At 33.5% G+C, this 24,023-nt stretch overlaps 1 protein-coding gene across 4 annotated transcripts in view; it reads right to left on the minus strand.

The window, feature by feature from the left end:
- Nucleotides 1-2,541: 2,541 nt before the first annotated feature.
- The window catches only part of LOC145673891 (uncharacterized), a 286,927-nt gene continuing 265,445 nt past the window's right edge, over nucleotides 2,542-24,023 (minus strand). For all 4 annotated transcript variants that reach the window (XM_081743687.1, XM_081743688.1, XM_081743690.1 and 1 more), the window contains exon 7: nucleotides 2,542-7,092. In XM_081743687.1, the coding sequence (XP_081599813.1) occupies nucleotides 6,086-7,092 (1,007 nt within the window). In that variant the 3' untranslated portion in view covers nucleotides 2,542-6,085. The remainder of the gene's footprint in view (nucleotides 7,093-24,023) is intronic.

Below are 24,023 nucleotides of genomic sequence, written 5' to 3' on the forward strand. Positions count from 1 at the left end.
ACGATTATAAATGAATAACTGATTTGTCAATAACTAACAGATTTAATGATTCACATTGTCCAATTGCAACTTCTGAAATACTCATCTATCAAATTGCAAGTGACCAAAGTAATAAGAGAAACAGCGCTTTAATGGTTCTTATATTTACCCTAAGATTTGGTGGGCCACGAAACTTTCACTTTTGATATGTTTATTAATGTCGTACTTTAGGCAGGTTTCAATGTATTTATTTATATTTTCATACAGCCAGTGGAAGTGCTATACGTTCCAATTTAAAGGAAGAAAAATTGAAAGATATCTCTACTTTAAAAAAGAAATATTATCCTAAGTTATATGAATAAGACAATGAATTATTTTTATCCAACAGTCTTACCAACACTCTTATTTCTACATTTTTCACACACATCCATACTTAAAACCGCCATACTGAAATAAAAATATCTGATGTTCCCAGTGACAGGGAAACTGTTTTCTAACAGTGGCAAGAAACAATTGAAAAGTAAATGGTTAAAAAAAAAATCTCTCCTACGCTACCTTAGGTATATAGTAAATTTCTGACAATGAATGAACTCAAAAATATCGGTTATGGACTATTTACGAAACGGAATTTGAGGCACACTACAGTTAGCAACAAAACTTTTGTCTCTCTCAACACAAATGTATTTTTAATCTATGAAAATAGTTTCTAAATCTTTTATAATCTTCTGTAACATACTGCTTTAGAACTCTGAAAGAAACATACTTATAGTACATTATTATGAAAACTATCGCTAACACGACAAAAATTTTGTTGTTGACTGTACTGCTACACACTTTGCAAATGCTTCATTTTGTTACGGAATTTTGTATCTAATATGAATGAATCCTTAGAATCTAATCAACCGTAGAAATTTCACTCAAGTATCTAGGACACTTCTCTATACATCAACAATTTATTCAATCGTTGGAAACCTAAACGAAAGGCAAAAATATGTAATAGGGAAACTTAAATTTGGTAAAATACCCATACTTGCAGGAGTATAAGAAATCACACAAAAACTTTTCACATATATATCTAACATCATCGTATATAAATGGCAAGAATTTTTTTTTTTGTATATTAAACATTTATGGTAAGTTAGAAAAATAAGTATATAAAATAAGTGTATATATATATTACTCGTAATTCCTTCAAAAATACGTTGCCAGTACATTCTAAATCTTCATTGCTACCTTCCATAAATTTGGAAGTCAAAGCGTACATTCTCAAAGAGTGACTCTTTGAATTTACAATACTTTCATTTTTATCACCAAACATATCCATAAAGCAAACGTAACTCATTTGGAAGTCTCACTTATTCCACTTTCATAGTACACACATACTGCAAATAAAATTTTGAAGGTTCAATTCCATTTTATGCTAACAATGTGAATGATAACACTAAAAATCAAAAACTATAGATGACAGAATGTACAATTACTATTTTCTTTCCATGTTCTCTTACTCAGTACGACAAATAACAAAATCACAATGGACGATACATATAGTGATTAGTAGCACCCTCTTACTAAATTTCAACGAAACCTGATCTCTGTGTCCACAAATACAAGTGTCCAACTGGACTTCGAATAACAACTCGATAAACTTTTCAATTAAACTGTTTTAACTGTACCAGTAACAATCACAATAACAGCTACTAACTCATGAAGCTACATTTTTGACCGTAAGCAACACGTTACAAAGAAAGAATTATATAATTCAAAAGAGTAAGTAGTGGATGACTGTGACTTGAACCCGGGATGTTCTGTGTACCGTGCCGATGCGTTAACCACTACGCTACTCAGTCCGCTCTCAGAATAGCCATACACTCACCCAATCTTCGATGCTCTTTTACTCAGACCACGTGGCTGTTGTGCTTGGACACGGTACGCTCAAGATCCCGGGTTCGAGTCTCGGTCCACTCGGTCCACCTACAGAGGATTTGGTATGTAAAAATAAGTTTAAATGATTTTTTCCTCCTTTCACTAAAATATAAAAAATTATGTATTACTCTTGAAATTGATGTTAATTCAAGTTCGATCTAAGTTCATGCTTCTTATCAACAATATTTACAATATTGTACATAAGACTAACATATAAAGCAAAGGTGTTGACGTTATAGTTTTCGCACAAATTACTCCATATATTTCTTTAATATAGTTAGTTTCTATCGTTCGGAGTAATACTTTAAAAATTGCGCTAACCAGTTCAGCAAAAATAAACACGCAGATACATGCAGACATATTTATATATCAAATTCTAGACCCATTCACATCATTTGTACATAGACTACGCAACTACTTCTTTGGTTGCCAGTTTTAATCCATAGTTTCACCTAACAAAAACGTATTTTTTTTATTTGAATTTCTGTAATGACAAAATAGTTATTTATCTTTATTTTAAAAAAATAAGTCTTTTATATATATATATATATATATATATATATATATATATATATATATATATATATGTCTCTATAATTTATTTTAATAATAACTAGTACACTAAAATTATTACTGCAAACAAATGTTTTTCTTTGTCGCGCGAAATACGTCCTGTAGTCTAATATTGCTCGTGGACTGTTAATTCTCAATATTTATGAATGATAATCACTATTTGAATGCTTCATAACAATGATGATGATAATCTATATTAGTTTAGAGCCACGAAACATGTTAACTAGAAGACATCACAAGTCGTCTTTTTCTTCTGTAGCGATACTGAACATAATTTACAAATCAACAATACTGTACGTTTTACCTAAACAGAGTTAAACACAAAGTGTTTTAGTTTTAAGTCAGAATATGACGCAAAAACACATGCAAAAGTAAGTTCTACTTCCTTACATACTATTACATTAATATATATCTATATCAATAAAAGGAGAGCCTCACACATAACGCTAACAATCAAAATAACCATTTTGTAACAACAGTGGTATCGGCTTTCACTCATGAACAGTTAATTACTGGACGGGAGAGTGTAGAGACGTATTTTTTGCTGGACTTACGTAATTACAACACAGTTACATTTCTAGCTATAAAAATAACTTCAGAGATATTAGAATTATCTATGCAAAATACAAAGTTGGTGGGTTTCATAGCAACAAATAAGGCCTATCGTAACTCCTACACTTTGGCATTACTGATTAACATCTATGAATTGACAATAATTAAATTAGAAAAGAATTACGTCACAATTTTTTTTTCTTTCCTGAATGTAAGTGATCCTACTGCTCAAGTATCCTATTTAAATATTTGTACGTATGATTTGTAAATTTCACGTGGATCGGATTATGATAAGAGGGCGACTTTAAGATACTGTAATAGAAAAAATGCATGAACCACACACAATTTGATGCATAAATAATGAAGTACCAGGGTATTACATGTATTTCCACGTAGAAACTTGTCAAAACTAGCAATGCGTATATTAGAAGACACACCATATGAGCGGCTCAATGAACAGGAGGAGAAAATAGCTCAAGCGCGGAAACGTGGCAGAAGTAAGAACATGTTAGGATTATCAACAGCGTCTCTCTCAAAGAAATAATTATCTTTTTCTAATTTATCGACTTCTTTTCTTTTGTGGATTATAGATAAAAATAAGTAAAATTAGAACATTACAACTCAGTTACATTCTATCGTGACGGGCAAATACAGCTTCGGTGCTGACGTCCCCATTAATCCCCCTATTCGTTCAATCATTCAGTTACATTCTAATATAAAATAAAGTGTATCTTTCCGTAGAAGTTTAATGTCAGACGTGAACACTTTTTTTTTCAATCTGATTCTTCGCACTTGATACAACTGATTTTCTTTGAAGAAAACCGAAACCAACCACTCAAATGTGACATTATTTGTAGAAGGAAGTTACAAGTGTTTTTCAAGAAACGCCTATGATTAACGTTTTCAAGCATATAAACGTTACTGAATGTCAAAGGAACACAAAGAAAAGTAGAAACACATAGCCGAAGAAAAACAATAACAAGGACGAACAGTAGGTATTATCATGTTAAAGGCAGTTCCAATTAATTTTTACTAAAAGAGAACAAGTAATAGTTATTAAATTGAAATTAAAACGAAAATACAAAACAAAAATTCTCTAGGCTATAACTAACTGCAATGTTTCCTATTGAACATCTAGTCGGTCAAATGTTTATATATTCGTAAATGGACGTTTCACACATTTAATAGGAAATACATCTCCCAGATTCTACTTGACAGTAAGATATTGTGACGTCTTGAATATTTGTTTAACCATCTGAAAACAACTTAAATCAAAGAAAATGCATACTTCAATAAAAAAAACTAATTTAGATTATTCACGTTCTCGAGAGTGCACTCGTCAATATATTTGACAAATGACTAACTTCCCCACTGCTGACGTCTCCATTATATATACAGTAATCAAAGAATCAATCAAATGATTGACTTACAGCTGATATATATGATTTAATGTAGTTACAATAATATATAGCAAAATGTGTTTTCACCATCCTAATACTTCAACCAAGGTCATTGTGATGATCTGAGAATTAATAATGATCACTGAATATAAAATATAAAAATGTGTACTTGAAGCTACTGAAATTCAAAATATTATTGGATCTAAATTACAAGCAGGTGAGAACTGAAATTTTACGGATACACCTACAGAAAAATGGAAAAGTATCAAACCAAACCAACATTATCAAAACTATGCACACAACGCAGAATGGATCTTTAGATAAACAGTGCATTTCCCATCTTGCCAGCAGTGGATGTTTCTTGACACCACACTCGCACCATAATCTTAATTTAAGTTGAATGTTTCAACATACAAAGATGAGGGAAGGGCAGTCAGCTAATACATCAAACATAACATACTCAAAATTTTCTTACGCTGTTATTCTTTAAAGTAGGTTTAACGATATCCATCCTGATTTGTAATACTTTTATTAATAGTCACATGCTCATCGTGTTTGCCTGTATTGTGTTCATTAGTATGAACATACTATATTAGATCATTATTTTGTCTGATGCTACACTGTCATTACAATTACAATGGAAAAATTTACATCCAAAAGTTCCACCTGTTTTTTTTTTTTTTTTTTTCTTTCTTTTTTCATCACGAATGAGTGCTGCGGATGGAATCTTCAAAAACAGGTCGAGATTTCCCACTACTTCTTTTGTGAAATATTACTAAGTTAAGTCTCTAATGGGCCCTACGCATTAAAGGACCCACGTCTATATACATATCTTTTAAAAATAAAGTTTCATTGCTAGAAAGGTATTTGTAGAAAATTTTGCACTAATTATATTACACATACGAGGTAATAATATTCACTTCTCTTCGATGAAAGGGGAAAACTATCAGGAATGGAGAGGAGAAACATTTTTTCTTATCATATCTGACGTGTTTCTTGACTGAAGTTAATTTATGTAGAAGTACTGACATTCAGTAATTCAACATGTTATGTTTCTACTATCTTGTTAAGAAATAAATAAATAAATAAAAGAGTAGTATGCGCATATACTATCTTCTTGTTAATCCAATACGGCTTTCATGGCTACAATTGCAATAATATTTGCCAATGTAGCACATCACGATTCATATTTAATTACTATGCGCTCTAGTAAGAACGGCATGAAATTACTAACAAAATTCATTGATAAATTTATGTACAAGAATCTACCAAGAACATTACGACACCACTGTGTTACATTGCTAATGGTATCACAACAATAGTATTAACAGTAAACGAAGATTCTCATACCTTACAACATCCAAAAGATGTAAATTCTACGAACGGTTTCGAGGCACACCTCACCTCATCTGAAGAAAAAGACATAATGCATGAAATTCTCTTTGTTAGAAAGAACCAAATTTTCCAACGGATTTCATGAATGTAATACTCGAAATACAAAATATAATTAAGACGATAAAATTATGGTTATAACAACACGAGAAAGAAAGCACAATAATAATATTCACAATAACAAAACAACAGTCCTGAGAATTAACAGTCTTGAGCTATGAGATTTAATTTCTTCTTTCTAAACGTTATTTCTTGGAAATTTATATCTAAATGGAACTTGTTTTTGGCAAAGCCTTCAGACCAGCTGAAGGTACACCACGAGAACTCTCCTTGACTTGTTTTTCACATTTCGCATGGTACTCCTGGAAACATGGTACGATACACAAATTGGTCTGACACTCTGGGCAATGATATTTCGTTTTACGACGCAATATACGGCCATGATTATCAATTGTATTCCAACAAAAATTGCAACCTAAAGCTGGACCTGGACGCAATACGGGGCAATGAACAGAGCGACATTCGACATCACGTACCTCTCTTGATGATTCAGTGCCGGAACTTGGTTGGGGTGATGACGATGCTCTTTTGAACTCGTCACCTCTTGCCCGAATAGCAGGTCTTATCTTAGGAAGATTTTGTGACGCTTCGGACACATTTGTCTGAGAAGATTGGTCTGTTATAACTCGCAGCACTGGCAGTTGTTCGATAACCACAGACGGACTAACAGAACGAGAATCTGACTCCCCAGTAGGAGTTGCTGCAACCAGTTGTACCTGTAAAGAAGGACGCTGGGCAGTTGAAGTGAGACACACAGTCGCAGTTCCTTCTCCTACCTGTGAGCTGGACATGGGTATTGTTGCAACCAGTGGTTGAGATAGTTGCCGTTGAATTTGAACTGTCGGGATATGTGACAGAGTAGTGGGTGCACTTGTAGATACCTGCTGCTGGCTGGGAAGCAGTGGCTGTGACAGCTGTTTCTGAAGAAAACCGGGTTGCGGAACCTGAAGGAACGATTGTGACTTGGGGGGACAGGCACATGGAGAAGTAGCTTCTTGCTTGATAGGTGTACAAGATGGAGAGGAAGAAGACTGGGAGTGTTGATGAGTAATAACAGGTGGAGGTTCAGAGTATTGCCGAGTCACAGATGGAACATGCATTGGAAACTGTGGAGAGCCTGGCTCGCTCTCAGGAGACGTTTGAACAGTGTCACTCTCTTTTTTAATCCTCGGTTGTCTCATTAGTAGGCGACCTCTCTTCGGTTTGGATGAAGCTGTAAGAAAAATAAAATAAAAGGAAGTCAGAATGAATTCCTCACGACAGTGAACTGGAAAAAACAAAGCAGCTTGATAACATGAATAGTAGCTAGGCAAACTAGATCAAGTACAATTTTTACGAAATTGAGTTATGTATAGGAAATTACTAGTAACGGTGTGAATTTTTATCTGCCAAAGTAGACCAGCTGTCATTTTAATTAAATAGATACAGTAGGATGTAATTTAGTTCGCCGAATTATTTTTTATATCTTTCTTAAAGACCATAGTAGACCAAAACACTACTGGTCTACTCTGTCGTTTATACATGTTTGGTATAGTCTGCCTTTCTAGTTGCTACTGTCCATATTATTCTATACACAATGGCTTTAAATGGAAACGAAATAACTAGTGCATGTTTTAGCAAAGACAACCACACCCAAAAAGTGTATTATTTTAACAAAAAAATGGAAGAAAACATGTGGTAAATTCTGTCACGAGTAAAAAGGAAGAAAACCTGATTGTGTTGTAATTTTCAAGTGGTATACCATATGCCTAGCAAAGGAAGATTAAGGTTCGTCTCCGCGACTACATCGTTCAGATTTTTCTGTTTCTCCTATATACTATATACTATAAACAGTATTATCTAAAAATGAAATAATGTTAACATAAAAATTATTTACACATACCCAACTTAAGCTAACTTCTTCCAGTATTCAAAAGAAAGAAGTAGTATTTAAGATATTTGCTCTACGGAAATACTACTGGTAAGAAATAAAATTAAATATAGTTTAGAAAGAATATCTGAATCCTTCGTTCAACAGTCTCGAGATCATGACCAACACACCAATATATTAAAATATGATTTATTTCCTTCGTTTTAACGACTACGATTGTGAGTCTGATACAATAACGTTCAATATCTCAGAAATATTATTGTACGGCAGTGCCGTATTGTGCAGGCTACCAGGCCTACCGGCAGAAGCCCTGGAATATTACAAAATAAAGTTATTATAATATAAACTAATTTATATTAATAATTTTATACTTTAGTATCTTCTTACATGATACAAATTTTTGAAAACTTTATGTATTTAGAAACATCTACTAGCTTCTTTGCACATAGTGTGCCTCGCTTCCTTAAGAGAACGACATGACACCGTAGCAGAACTTCTTTAGTTACTCCAGCAAGAATCGTAGTTATCAGCACATTCCCCTCGCTAAACGCCTCCGCCTCCAACCACAGCGTACGAACGGACTGCCAGGTAACACCAGTTGTCTCTAGAGCAATCGGTTTCTTGGGCGTGAGCAAAGAGTTAAAGAGAAGTTATACGAGTAATGACAGTGCATTTTGGAGGATTCTGGGAATTGTCCCCGACATCCTGAGCCTCCTGCCGTAGTGGTTTGCGTCAACGCAACGCAAATTTTGTTTTACAGTATTTTGCGATAGTCGGCGTAGCTGTTATATCTACTTGTTTAATTATTTTCGTTACGTTACTAAGGCTCTTACAGACTGAGACTCCTTCGTTGGCTGATCGCCTATTTCAGCGTTCTTTATTACTCGGACAACTTTCATTTACTCTGATGAGTAGGTTTACAATACAACATACCAAAAAAGGGACACTTCATGCAGCAAATGAAGGTAGAAATGTACGATTGTTTCTCCGTAATAAGATAATAAAAATCTTTCTAGTGAAGAGCAAATCATATTTATTTACTTGACAAAAGGAAAGTATGGTTGTAAGGTTTTCTCTTATTTTGAAGACTGTATAATAACGTGGAAACTGAAGTCCAATAATAATAATAATAATAATAATAATAATAATAATAATAATAATAATAATAATAATAATAATAATAATAATATATAAATAATAATAGTCACCAACTTCATCAATAAATATGAAAGTCGGGATATTTTGAAGTCGTGAGACAGCCACTTCGGGAGCGGCTCATTTCCTCGAAATCAGGATTTCCCCAACAAAAAATGAAATCTTTAAGTTTTACGTCCCACGGATATACCGGTAGGCTAAAGTAGACGGTGATGATGAGAAATGAATGAAACGTTGGAATGAAGAAGTGGCTGGAAACGGGAGAACCACTTGAAAACCCACGCAAACGGTGTCTGTCCACCACAAAGCTTACGTGGTGCGAGCTGGGATCGAACTAACGGCCCCATGCACAAGAGGTAAACGCTCCACAGTCCCTCCCAACAAAATCGGAACGGTGGTAAGTGATATACTGGAGTTACGGTATGTCTTACAGGAAAATGAAAGAGTCATAAATAAACAAAAATGTTAATTTATTTATAACTCTCGAGTTTTTATTTTTGTCGTGCTGTAGAGTGGTTACACAAGCAAGCTTAAAAGTGAATGAAAGACTGTGGAAGTAATTTTCAAATAACAAAATCAAAAAATCATTTTTCTTCGAGTGTAGCAAACAGATGAACCAAAAATAAAAATAAATAAAGTGATGCAAAATAGTGACAGAGGAGGAGATTGAATTTGTACTTTGTGTTTTGAAGTAGGGTTTTGTTTATGTGTAAAGACTGAAATCAAGTTAATGAATTGTTCACTTGTGTTGTGACATTGTGGGGGAAAGAACGTCAGGAGGCATTTCTATTGACAATTACTATATTATAAAATGTCTATTAAATATAACAGTCGTTCATATAACGAAAAACTAGAAATTGTGAAAATGGCAAGACAAACTCCTGAGTTAAAAAAAAAAAAAAAAATGTTAAAATGTAAAAGAAAAACACCGTGAATACGCACGTCATTTTACATTATCTTCATATGGTAAGTTTAATCGGTTATGTGGTAGCGCTAATTTGTTTAAATTATTTTGTTGGCCGTGTTTTTTATTCAACAATGTAAATAGGTAAGCAATTGATTTATAGAATTATTATTTGCAAACTACTAATTATTTATATGTATTAGTATTATTATCTCCTTGCTTGTGTGTTCGATAGAAGTGTCCCTTTGCAGCACCGAGGCTACATGAGATATGGACCAACAGGCTAAGGTAGAATCTGAAACATCGTAATGCGTTTAACATTCTCTCAGAAAGAATTCAATCCGGGACAACTTGTAGCAAGGACGCGCGCGTTACGGACTACACCAGGAGGGAGGGCGTAAGCGTAACTAGGCCCGCAAGCAATTACTTCAAACAGGAGAACTCGTAATAATAATAATAATAATAATAATAATAATAATAATAATAATAATAATAATAATAATAATAATAATAATAATAATAATAATAATAATGCACCTATGTTATAAACGATAGCGGTAGCCCAAGTCATCAAACCAGTATACGCCACTGTTGTACGGGAAATGTGATTAACGATGAATACTACAAAATATGCATGCAAGATTGTTAGTTTATGCAAACGATAATTATAAGCTGAAACGCCCGTTCTTCGTACGGGGAGAAAATATTTATGGAAAATATCTTAACTTTCTTTTCCCCGGATACGCATTTTAATTGAAGTATTGTTTTTAAAAATCATAAGATACTCTATTTTTGGCATAAATTTTGAACTCCCCTACATCCTTAAGACACGCCCATTAACCAATGTGACAGATAAAACTTGATGCAGGAACGATGTTCAAAGGTTCATTTCAAACGGGTAAGCTATTTTCCGTAATGCAATTACAAATAACAGACAACGTCTATTCCAATGTGTTGAACAAAATGTAGAAATTGCACATTTCCCCCTTAAAATTAGAATTTTGGAAAATGCTAGGTCACGTATTCGCTTATATATAATAAGGAGTTCATACATATACAGGGTGTCCGAGAAGTCCTTCCCTGATTACAGAAATTGATAACTCAGGCTAGAAATAAGATAGAAATATGAAACTGGTGTTGAATTGTTTACAAACTATAAATGTTCTTGTCTGTGTTAGGTTTGTTCTGTTTTACCAAGTCTCAATTTTGTTTGTTTTAGGTTTGTAGTACGTAAGTAAGAAGCCCAAGAAGCCATGCCAACCAACCAGGAGAAGGCACAGTGTGTCCTGTGGTACCATGAGACACGATCAACAACCACGGGGTTATGGGGTTATGGGCTTCTTTTTTATGGGGTTATGTCAAGGATGAGGTCTACCGAACACGTGTACCAGATCTTGAAACCCTGCAGCAACGAATAACCACATTCGTTGCATCGATCCCTCCAGTGATGTTGGCTAATGTGTGGATGGAAATTGAATATCGCCTAGATGTGCTACGTGCTACCAAGGGTGCTCATGTGGAAGTGTACTGATGTGACCAAAACTTTTATAGTTTGTAAACAATTCAACACCAGTTTCATATTTCTATCTTATTTCTAGCCTGAGTTATCAATTTCTGTAATCAGGGAAGGACTTCTCGGACACCCTGTATTTTCATCTACCTAACTTGAGGAGTTCGTGAGATACTCTTTTTTTCGCATTAAATTTGAACCCCATACTTATCTAGGATATATTCTATCAAAGTAGTGGTCCAAAACCTTGCTTGAAAGAGATACCAAGTATGTTCCAAAATCCATTTTGAACTCTCCAGCCATTTTCTCGTGATATAATGACAAACAACTGGCAACATTAGTTTTAATGCGACGAAATAAAGTAATATAAAATACCTCCTTCCTCTTAAAACGGATGAACATTTTGGCACCAAATAGTAACCGGTGGCCACTGTCCAACTGGTCACTGATTTGGCCAGTGGCCACCGGTTACTATTAGTACCAAAATGTTGATCATCATCTTAGGTATTGATCAATACCAATATCATCACTCTATGACTTACCGTTCCAGAGATACTGGCCAAAACAAAGAGTTCCGTTTTCGGGTGATTTAAGGAGCCATATATCGACAACCGTAAGTCAGAGAGAGATCATATTGTGTTGATCTATAACTAAGACGATGGTGAACATTTTGGTAGCAAACAGTAACTGGTGGCCACAGGCCAACTGCTACCGTTTTTCAGATATTGGCAAAGAAAGTTCGGATTTCCGGACATTTAAGGAGCCATATTTCGGGAACCGTAAGTCATAGTGAGATGATACTTTGTGAATTTTTCATTTTTGAGCCCTCCATTTTGAGCATGTGTCTTTGTAAAACAACATGTCATAGAACGTCTTAACAGGTTTCTCCGTATAAAATATACTTTCTCCTCATTCTCAATTATACGGTTCTAGAAGTGTTGTGGCTTGTTGATGTGTATCCTCGCAAACTCGAAGCGAGCATGTATATGTGCATCTGTTAGTTTGACCTGGAAAGCAGAACAAATATGAGTACAGTTACATGTCTCTGCACTGCATTCCAGAAGACCTAAAATTGTTTTCAGGTTTGTTGCAGCAGCCAACAGGTTTGCTCCGTTAGCTTCAATAATCGAAACATTTCTACTTCCATTGTCATCTGTGGTCTACTCAGTTTCGCTTTAATTGGTAATCCCTGTTTCCCTTCTGATTCCAATCGCTGAATTCAATATCTTACTGTTTTAATATCCAGGCTCATAGCTCGAGCAACTTGCCTTTTAGGCATCCCAGCTTCCCATATGCAATTATTCTTCCTCTAGTTAGAAGAGAAAAATAGCCTATCATCTTTGTTTTTGTTTTTATAAAATTTGTGGTAGACAAAAGCAGTTCTTTTAAAGTTCGTTCTGGCAATGCTCTTGGAGCATTCTCAATTGGTTTTATTAATATATTTACTCCTGTCGGGGTTTACTCACTTATACCAACGTCTTTAGCTACACGAAGCACAGTAATAACCGGTTTAGCATCTAAATTAAGTATTAGCAAGAAAAATAAATATAAATTCTTATTGTATTAATTCCTTTCAACAACGATTGGAAATAATAATAACATTAAATGGAGATATGGCGATGAGTAAATTAAAGATACGGTGAAAAAAATTGAACACTCACAACATTTCCTCTACACTAAATGAGTAAACTTTAAAAGAATGTTAATTGGAGTGTAGAAGAGATGATTATAGAAAAATCACCTAAAAGAAGAAAGAGAATTATTACCTGATTATATACGATGTCTTATTATGGGCCCATCTGGATGTGGTAAAACTTTTCCCTTATTCAAATTTTTATTACAACCAGGTTGGCTAGACAACAATTATATATATATATATATATATATATATATATATATATATATATATATATATTCCAAAAGTATGAATCAGCCTAAATAACAACTGCAAAAACGATTTGAAGAAGTAGAATTGAAATTAGAAGACCAAACAGCAACATTTTTATCTATTAACTTTAATTGTACCTATTGATGAATGTGAAAATTACTCAGTCGTTGTCTTTGGTGATTTTATATTAGAAAATCAAAACAGCACTTGAGATTATTTTACTAGGAAGACATTAACATTTAGATTGTTTCTGTCTTGCGCACACATATTTAAAAATGTCAAAACAGTTGGTAAGTGATGACGTTAGTTTCTTATTATATTTCGGCAAGATTATACTAATTTTAAACATGTATATAATGAGTTTGTTGGGGAAGATGTGTCTTACGAGAACTATAAAGAAATATGTTGTACTTACTGGAAAGATGATATTTTTTAGCAACTGATATAACAACAACAACGAAGAATGGGAGGTAAAAAGAACAAGATTGAGAATTTTATAAACATTTAACATATGGTCTGAGTTTTAAACAAAGAAGTAAAAATCTCACCTGCCTAAAAGATGGAGTTTTATGATAACGAAAATAAGCAGTAAAAAGTACAGGAACAAAATTAAGAATTTTATGAAGATTTAACATACGGATTGAATGTTTATGGTAACTTCCATAAAATATTTGATCAACGTTCAAATATCTAACATCCAAAAGTTTAACGTTCAACACATAACGTTCTAACGTTCCACATACAACATCGAAATATTTAACGTTCCAACATTTTCTTTATAATAAATGGATGAGAATTTGAGAGGAATATTAAGTTGAAAGAGTTCCTTACAAAAGTTTTAAAAATTGGAAGAAAGAATAACAAGGAATCTATGATAAATATAAAAAGCAGGAACAACCCGTAATAGATGCTATTCACGCTTTAGGAAATGAGATTAAAGAAGTAGCAGAACAAAATTTTAATAACAGAACTTGTTTCAATTCCATATAGAAGTGCAGAATAGATTCTAGTTTATTAAAAACCAACCTAACGTATAACAATAATTTTAGGAAAAATCCAAAAAATTATCTTCTTATCACGCTGTTTAAATATTGAAACTTCGAAATTTGGGAAATTTAACCTTGAGCGGATTTAACCGCAACCATTGGAGATGATTGGGATACCCCCAAAGAAAGTGTGCAGTACGTTTTATTAAATACCAAATAAGCTTTCTACCAAAAAAAACGTTTTTCTATATGCGAAAATTTGCACCATTCGGAAGATTTTATTCTCTTTTCTCCCTTTTCAAGATAGATCCCTGTAACATCAAAAAATAAGGTTGGTTTGAAAGATTGGAGGAAGACACACACCAAGTTTAATTAAAACAGAATAAGCTTTACGAGAATTATAGTGAAACAGACAGAAAGACGGACCGAGACACAAATGCTGATTGAGTCAAATGGGATAAATTCGTTAAGTTCGTTTTAATTATGTGTATATTTAGTTTCGGATGTAATCTTATTTCTATAGTTTATTAATGGAAGAGTAATGTAGAACACTCTTTACTTTTGATAAAGAATTACACCTGCTGCCTTGTATTCTCTTAACAGAAAAAGGAAAATTTAATAGGATGAAATTAGATCTAACACTCTCATACTACATATTGTAACTATTTTTTCGTGAAGATTCGAACATGAACCACAAGTCTTGTAGGTAAGAACGATATTCACTATGGCAAACATTCACGTGCTGCACTCCTGCGATAAAACATTAAAGTGATTTTTATATTTCTATTGTGTAGAACTTAATATAACAGTTTTTCAGTTTTCTTTGCTTCTTAAACTATTGTGCTGCGTTTAGTAATGCCAATCAAATGCTTACATGAATGATTTTTCCATACCTTCCATTACTACAAGAGGCAAATTATACTATCCTGCAAACAAAAACAAAGATTTTTTTTTTACTGTGACAGAATACACCTACCTTGGACTAAGGATCTGTCATCTCATTTTAATCAAAATCGCTATCGTAAAGGGGAGAGGGGATTTCAATGTGTGCCAAAAGGTAGGGAATCTCCCGAGGTTCTCATGTTAGGAAGATGAAAACTGGTGTATAAACTTTTTTAAAAAAAGAAGCAGACACGTGCCCTAGCGGTTTCGTAAATTTCGCTTTTACGAGGAAGAAGGGCAATGTTCGATTTCTTTATGAATACATAAAAAATTACATCAACGTTGTCTGTCTCATAAGCAGGGGCAAGCGGGTGATACATTCGAATTTTTGTTTATTTGTTTCTGAATTGAGTGAGCACATGGCAAAGGCTGGGTATTTATCATGTCGCTTTTAATAAAATATGTATCGTAAGGGGAGGAGGGGTTTCAAAATTAATGCAAAAAATAAAATTTCATAGAAGACCTTCAAGTTAGGAAAAGGAAATTCAGTTTATAACCTTATTTAAGACTAAACGAAGATTATCTCAAGCTTGACTGGAAACGCGGGAAAGGAGTAACTTCAAATAACTTTTTCTACACATTCAAATCAAGGTTGTCTGTATCATCACTGTAAAACGGCTAGATCCCTTGAAATTAATTTTTATGAACATGGCATGCTCTCGAGCCGTCGTTTTATAATCTCACTTGTATTAATGTGAGTGTTCTTAGGGAGGAGGAAAGGATCAAAATGTATGTGAAAAATAGAGTATCTTACAAGTCTGTTACCTTTGGAAAAAAGAGGGACAATGGCTCAGTGGTAGAACGCTTATCTCTGGGTCATAGGGCCCCTGGTTCGATCCTCGGTTAACCAAGTTTCTGGTGGAGAACATTGTGTCCGTGGGTTTTCTCGTAGTACTCCCGTTTCTTCCCACATTGTAATTTCACAATTCTTCCATCACCATCCACTTGTATAATTATCCGTCTCCCTTAACCTAAAGGGCATCATCGTGGGACGTTAAACAGAGATTTCATTTCATTTCAAAGTTTGGAAGATAAAACTCGAAATACAGATTGGTTATTAAAAATAAATCGACATGTGTTCAAGTGTTCTCGAAACCTTCGCTTCTAAATAAGAAAGTGGACAATTTCTATGTCCGTATTTTGATTTCCCATTTTGTACTCAGAAAATGGCCAAAGTAAGAACCGTTAAAAATGAATATTTGATATGGGTCTAGTGAACACTTTCTAGTTCTAGCTAGGGGAGAGGGGGTTTAAATAGAGCTTTCAAATTTTCTCAATACACCTTTCCTTTTCTCGTGAAGAACGTGCATTTCAGTTAATAAAATATATATAAGAAAAGACTACCCAAAGTTTTTAAACACGAAAGATTAAAAAAAGATATTGATTGATATTTTTGAAGAAATATTTTTAAAATACTTTTTTTCTAAATTAGTCGACTGGGTTGCTAGAGCATCCGACCTAAATCTAATGGAAAGTCTATGGGCAAAAGTTACTAGAATTCTACAGGAGAAGTGACCTGGCAAGCCAAGGAGAGCTGAGGAATTATGGGAGCTAGTTCTGAATGCGCGGGAAGAACTGGCACAGTGACACCGACACGTCACCAGCATAGTTTACTCCATACCAAGGCAACTAACAGCCAAAGAGAAGCTAATGGGGACTACACAAGACACCAATCTTGAATAAGGTCACAACAAACACAAAATGCTCTTTATAGAGAAGCCTATTGTATCATCTATTTCTCCTGTAATTTGCCTTCAATTGCGTCTTACAATTTCCCAGCGTACGTCTACAACATATACCGTTTATTTACTAGTATTAAACTCAATGTTTCCCTTGAGCAAGTTGTTAGCGTTCTTGCTTTCGAAGAAATACGGTCACCGGTTTTTTTTTTTTTTTTTTTTTTTTTTTTTTTTTTTTTTTTTTTAACGCGTAACATTTGTTTCAAAACCATTCACTTATTGTGTGGAATATTTCAAATGACGATATACGAATACGGAGAGTAGCCATCTGTCAGTTTTACTTAGACAAGGCATTGAAATGCATATCATCAACAAAAATTAATATATATATATATATATATATATATATATATATATATATATATATATAAAAGAAACCGAAACTGGTAAACTATAAAAAAATGTAAAGGAAACTAATATAAATACAGAAAATAATGTAGCTAATAAGCACAAACTTGAGAGGGAAAAGGTCTACTTGCTATAACGAGAACAAAGAGAGAAGAGAATATTGGTATATATGTTTTCATTGACATACTTGTCACTCACTTCAAAGAATGTTTTATTTAAGAAATTCATCTTAATACGATCGAAAAGTTATTATAAACTACAAAATATATCACTGCTATGGAATGTCGCCAACATATATACGTATTTCCTACCAAAATTACAACTCCCTATAATATATACTCTTGAGAAGAAGGCAATATAGAAAGACTAGCTAAAATCTCTATTCTTTACACGAGAAAAATTGAACTGTGCAAGATATTTGAAAAAGTATAATTGAACCCCTTTCCTTCCCCTTAGGATAAGTATTTGAATCAAAATGGAAACAGATCGGCACTAGTCTAAGTATTTTCCAAGATTCATTTAAAATAGTTCAAACGCTTTCCCGTAATATTGGAGTGATACAACGTAAATCTCAATTTTAAATATTGAGAAAAATATTATAGAAATTGACCCTTTGTCCTCTCCTCCTTAGAGGCGGAATTTTCTGAAAGGCTGGCCACGTCCATTTATTTAAGGATTTCATATTTCAAGTTTCAAATCAACATGAGAACTCGTGAGATACTTTATTTGGGCATACATATTGAACCCCTTCCTTCTCCTTAGGATAAGCCTTTTAATCAAAGTGATATGACAAAAATCCCAGTTCGATATATACGACGAGCTTTTTAGTGTAGTCCTCATCGGTGTTCTCGTTGTCAACCAGACTCCATGTAACTCTAGAACGGTTTGATGATGATCATCGATGAACATCTTATGAGTATTTCAGTTCCGTCCCTTTAAAATTCAAATAGACTAATGACTCGTTTCTAGTTATTTAAATCAATAGAGTGAATTTTTACAGGGAAGTGTTATAAATGATCAATAATAACTAAATTAACTATGGCCTATGGAACCCAGATGTTGAATGATGAGTTCACAAAAGCTTTCCATTGAGTTCTGTCTTTAGACAAATAGATCATGTCTACTTTGTATTCCTATTTCTGCGAGATCCATCTTAACATTGTGCTTCCATCTGCGTGTTGGTATTCCTAATGGCCGTTTCCGATTGGATTTCTAGTTGAGAGTTTTGAAGCGTTCTTACTTTCTTCCATTCTGGCTACATAACCTGCCCACCTGACAAGGGCACTAACAATGCCTGGTAAACGGTATAAATTACGCAGTTCATTGTTATGAAATTTGATTATGTGTGTTTCCATCTGGAGAGATCCAAGTATATTTATGAACTTCACGATGTGGGAATGTTTTGCACAATTCACGATATATTATATATATATATATATATATATATATATATATATATATATATATATATATATATATATACAGTATATATTGTAAATTGTACAAAACATTCCCACATATATATATTAATGTTGTAAAGTTCACGAGTTTAACGCCGTTACCATTCTTTCCTTTTGCAGACTTTCATTCCTTATAATTGGTTTGAAAATATCCTCTCGTCCTACCTTCGCATTGAAATCCTCTAACCGAATTTTCTTAAGATATCGCGGGAGTTGGTTAAATATCCGTTTCACTTCTTCGTAAAATTCTGAAGTTGGTTAATCATCTTCCAATTCAGGATAATTAATAGACATCTTTAATTATCTCATCTATTGTTTTATCTGTCATATGTTTAGTCGAATGTGATGAATATAAAATGTTTCTTTCTCCTCAATTTACTAAAGTATTTTTGTCAACCTTAGTTTTTATCATCGCCATCTTCTCAATTTTATTTAAGAAATGTATGTTTTGCCATTATATATGAAGGGTAAGGGGAAAAAAACAAGGAATGTCCATGTGTGTGCTTTATTGGGTGCTTTGTCCTATCTGTTGGTGACTCTTAGTACTATTTGACAGTATATGCCATGCATGCCTAAATGTCGAAACGCCCATGTAAAACGGTGCAAAAGATTTGACTACCCAATTCTTTGTTACGCGGTTTAAAATATAAAAACGCCGTTTTCTCGAAAATCCAGTTTTGTGACATTCCTCCTTTTTTCCCCTTACCCTTCATATAATGTAAGAAATCTTAATTTACGACTTTTTTTTTGGATGTATTTCACAAAAGTCAATACAACACATTACAACATAATTAAAATTTTCAACCACTTTCTCATTCTTTGAATTATGTGTAAAGTTCTTCTGATCAATTAAAATGGCATAACAAACTGCATTATCAGCTACAGCTTATGCAAAATCTGCAACAATTGTTATATTTATTCTTCCATCTACAGATACGCTCTTTCTTCTACTACAATTAATTACAAACATCGATTTATTTTTAATGAATTCATCTAGGCCATAATACATTTCTGTGTTTCTATATGTTATCCTTTTAAATGAGCTATAATCTTCATACAAATTTAAGTAATAACTATTAGCAATATCTGAATTTCTATTTTCTATGGGAGACCCCATTCCGACCGTTTTCCAAATAAATGTTTTTTTTTTGTTTGTTTTTTTTTTCCACTTCACAATGATCAATTTACTAGCATCTCTAGTCTTCTATCAGTTTGGAAAGCTACAATTATAAAATAAAACATATCAAATCGTCTTGAGTTAAAAAGTGTAGTTACATGAAACACAGAATGAGTCTGTTACTGATATTTTAATGCAGTGGTACATATTAAGTGAATACATATTTTTTGGTACTTTTAAATTTCAAGCTTTAACTTGCTGTCATAATCAGACACATATTGAACTATTGGCATTCTTATTTCCAGAGTATTCATTGTTATATTTCCGTTATTAGGTGCAGTTGTGCCGGCTCCTGTTCCAATGCATTAATACTAAACATCATTGAAACTATTAGCATGAGTGAATGTTATTCTCAACACTCCTTTCCAAATTATAGCTTTATAATCGCTTTAAAAAAGCGGTTATCACTCCTAATGGAAATAGAACAATAAAATCCTATTTCAATCCAAACTTTTCATCTGTTTCGAAATCGGCTTGTTTTAAATCAAACTTCAGATTTAGAAATTTTTGAAGTTCCAATTACAATAGAAGCTATTCCATGGAATTCAATTCCATCTATTACAACTCCATGCCTTTTAATTTCTATTTGTAAAAAGAAGAATGGAAAGAAATTATATCTAAGTTTTATCCTATCATTTGCACAGAATGTTCTTCCACCTGTGTGCCAACAATTCATATAAAAATCTATTTTGTGAGAATGGAGAAACGAGTCTCTAACTTCTATTTAAAATATGTCTGTATTAAGCTCATTTAAATTAACAAATATTCGTCTATTTGGTGTAAAACTCTGTGACGCGTAACTCTGAATATTTTAAATCCTATCAATTTCTCATAGAGAAAATATGTTTATAAAAGCAAGTTGTAGTTGTTTCACCGAAGTGAAATTGCCATCCTCATGTTATTTTTATTTCAATTTCATTAATTGTCTCTTTTGTTATACGAAAAATAAACGATATAAGATTTATATACAATTCTATGCTTAAGCTCTGCATCTGCTTTAAATGACTAAATCCGTAACCAACACTTACACAAATCCGTAAGTGCGTAACCAACACTTACACAATCCATTAGCCACATTACGGTGAATATCTATTATCTCGAAATGGTGAAATCTTGGTACTTTGTTTCTAATATGAGGTTTATTTTCTTCTTAAATTTTTTCATGCTCAAAACTAAGAGGAGCACCTATATTTCTAATTGATACACCTTCACAGCTGTTTTTATTTCTACATTCCTTTTAAGTGATCTTCTGGTACTTTAATGTTTATAGATTGAGATTCTAAATAATCGTTAAGATCTTTTAAATTGTATCTCCCTCCTGAAGCAACAATTTCTCTATTACAATATTTAAATTGATTTTTCCTTCTATAATGTTGGGGTCAACTATGTAATATAAAAGCCAACCAAATCTATATTTAATTCGTTATTACTATTATCTAATTCACAGTAAAATCTTTTCTTTAATACCGAATTATTACCAGTCAATTCTAAAATTTTACACATCATTTATTATCTAACAAATAAATGTGTTTAATTTGCCTAAAGGTATTTCAAGAGAGGAAGTAATAAAATTAATAGAAGACATCTTTTCACATCTACCATGGTCACAGGTGGAAGCAGTCCCTGATTTGTGAGATTTTCGCAAGTTTCCCTTGGGATTTCTTCCGAAAAATACTCCTTCCACCACTTCTTTATTTCCTCCTTACTTGTCAGAATGTCGTTATTTTCATCCTTAATGCATTCTTTTTTTCTTTTGGCTCTCTTGTTACTTTCAAAAGTTTGTATATACTCTTTTCTCCCTGTTTTGTTTATAGGTTGTTGTACTATTAATCATAAGCCTGGTTTTTTGCTACATTAACTGCCTTTTTGGCGTTCTTCTTCGCTTCCTTGTAATCCTTCAGGTCTGGTTGGTTCCCAGAATTCTGCAAGTTTCTGTATAGTTCTTTTTCCTCCTTCACAGGTGCTTGAACTTCTTTGTTCCACCATTACGTTTTCTTATCAATGTGGTGTTTTCCTTTTGTTTCTCCCACAACTTTTGTTTCCCCTAAGTGCTATTGACACACTGGTCTACTTCTCTTTCTTCACTTACACTAAATACGATATGTTAACTTGCTTTTGAATCTTTTCAGATTGTGTCTCATCTAGGTTCCACTACTTTGCTAGAACAGGAACATTATTCGTCTTTTTCCCGCTTTTTCCTCCATGTGGATATCGGCTACTATAAGGCAGTGTTGCTTTGTTAGACTCTCACCTGGAATTACTTTCCAGCCTTTTTGCATTACGACTGTTTTGTCTCCCCCATAAGTTGAAGTCGATCTGAGATCTTGAGATGCCACTCTTATATGTAATAAGGTGTTCTTTCTTGCAGAAGATATTCAGGATAGCCAGATCGTATACATCTGCCAGTTGTAGTATGTTCTCGCCTTCCTTACTCCTGTTTTCCAATCCATATCCTTCTTGTATTCTTTCATATCCTGATCTTGATCATCTTACATGCCCATTTACATCTCCTGCTAGGACTAAGTTCTTCTTGTAGTGAACAATTCTAAAGAGTACTATCAAGCTGCATCCAAAATTCTTGCTTTGTCTCTTCAGCACACTCAACTTGCGGGACGTAGGTGCTGATTATATTCAAGGTTTCTCATTCTCCTAGCACGAGCTTGATTATAATGATTGTCTCTTGCTCCCTTCACGTCCACTAGTTTCTCTTTCATATTTTTATTAAAGATAATTCCAGCGCTATTCTTTTCGTTGTTGTTGTTGTTGTTCCCCCTATATATAAGTTTGTTTTATTTTCTATTTCCTTTGATCTTCAACCCTTCCATTTAGTCTCCTAGGTGCATGCTGTGCTTACTCTACTTCTTGCCAGCGTCTCCAATACCTCGTAGCTCGTACCTGTCAAGGTTCCAACGTTCCACGTCCGTACACTGATCTGCTGTTTTTACATATTAATTATGCATAAAATGTAAATAGCCAAATACCTGTACCAAATACTTCTTACTGGGCGCTTACTCTCTTTATGTCCATTAGTTTCTCCTTCATATAATTATCAAAGTCAATTCCAAAGTCATTCTTTCGAGAATCGATCATGTGCACCAGAGCCGCACGTGCGCTTATCAGTAGACCAGCGTTGAGAGAGAGATCGACCTCTGTTGGCGAAAATGGTAATTATCATTTCCAATTTCAATATCTGATACACTATGTTTCAAGTACATGAAGTTCCATCTGTGCTATTACAAGAAAGAATAATAGGTAGGTAAGAATTACAGAGCAAAATATAAATTGTGGTCCTGTGTGCTAAATTATTTTAAAAGTACCCTAGCAAAGTACTACGTGAACCGCGTCAAAAATTCTAGAGCTCGTCTAGTTTTTGACGTTGTTCAGGTTGGATTTGGTTATTTTGGAGTTCAGCACCAAGGCTATATGGGACGTGCATTTACAGCTTAATGTGGAGTACGAATACGAAGTTTCACCGGTAATCGAACCTTGTTCTTCATCACCAAAAGTGCGTCTGCCAACTATATATCTACGAAAGAACTTGATGATGTTCACGCAAGCTAATCACCATACTACAGGTAAAATATTTAAACTTATAATATAAAAAAATAGATACGATATATTAACCCATAACTTTATTTACCTATCTACTATTGCTCCTACTAGAAGATGGGTTCCGTAGGGGCTTGAAACGCAAAGCATTGAAAATTGAAATTGGGAATAGTAAGTACCATGTTTTCATACTAACTGTTAGTATATTGTTTGAACTGGTCAATTCATTTCGAAATTATTAACGAAAGAACTTGAAATAAGGAGGGAAAAAAATCATGTTTGCTGTTGTACATTTCGCTCAAAACTTTGATTTTTCCTAGTCGAATTAAAGCACAAATAAATAAGTGACTACTAGATTCACGATTTCAAATTGAGTCCATTGAAATATAAAATATATAAGGAAAGTATAAAGTTACAAGTAATGATATACAAACTTTGGAAGAGATCACCTTACATTTAAAATCTTCCATGGAATTAATTGCAATAAATGATAAATTGAAAAATAATATCTCAGCAGTATAATTACTTTATAAGTTGTTATTTTTATTATTATTAAATTAGCCAAGCCGACTCCTCCCTTAGCAAGAGTTCCTCTGCTGTTCTTCGGTTTCATTGA

The sequence above is a fragment of the Thermobia domestica genome, chromosome 17 (assembly GCF_964235325.1).
Source record: "Thermobia domestica chromosome 17, izTheDome1.hap1.1, whole genome shotgun sequence".
Lineage (NCBI taxonomy): Eukaryota > Metazoa > Arthropoda > Insecta > Zygentoma > Lepismatidae > Thermobia > Thermobia domestica.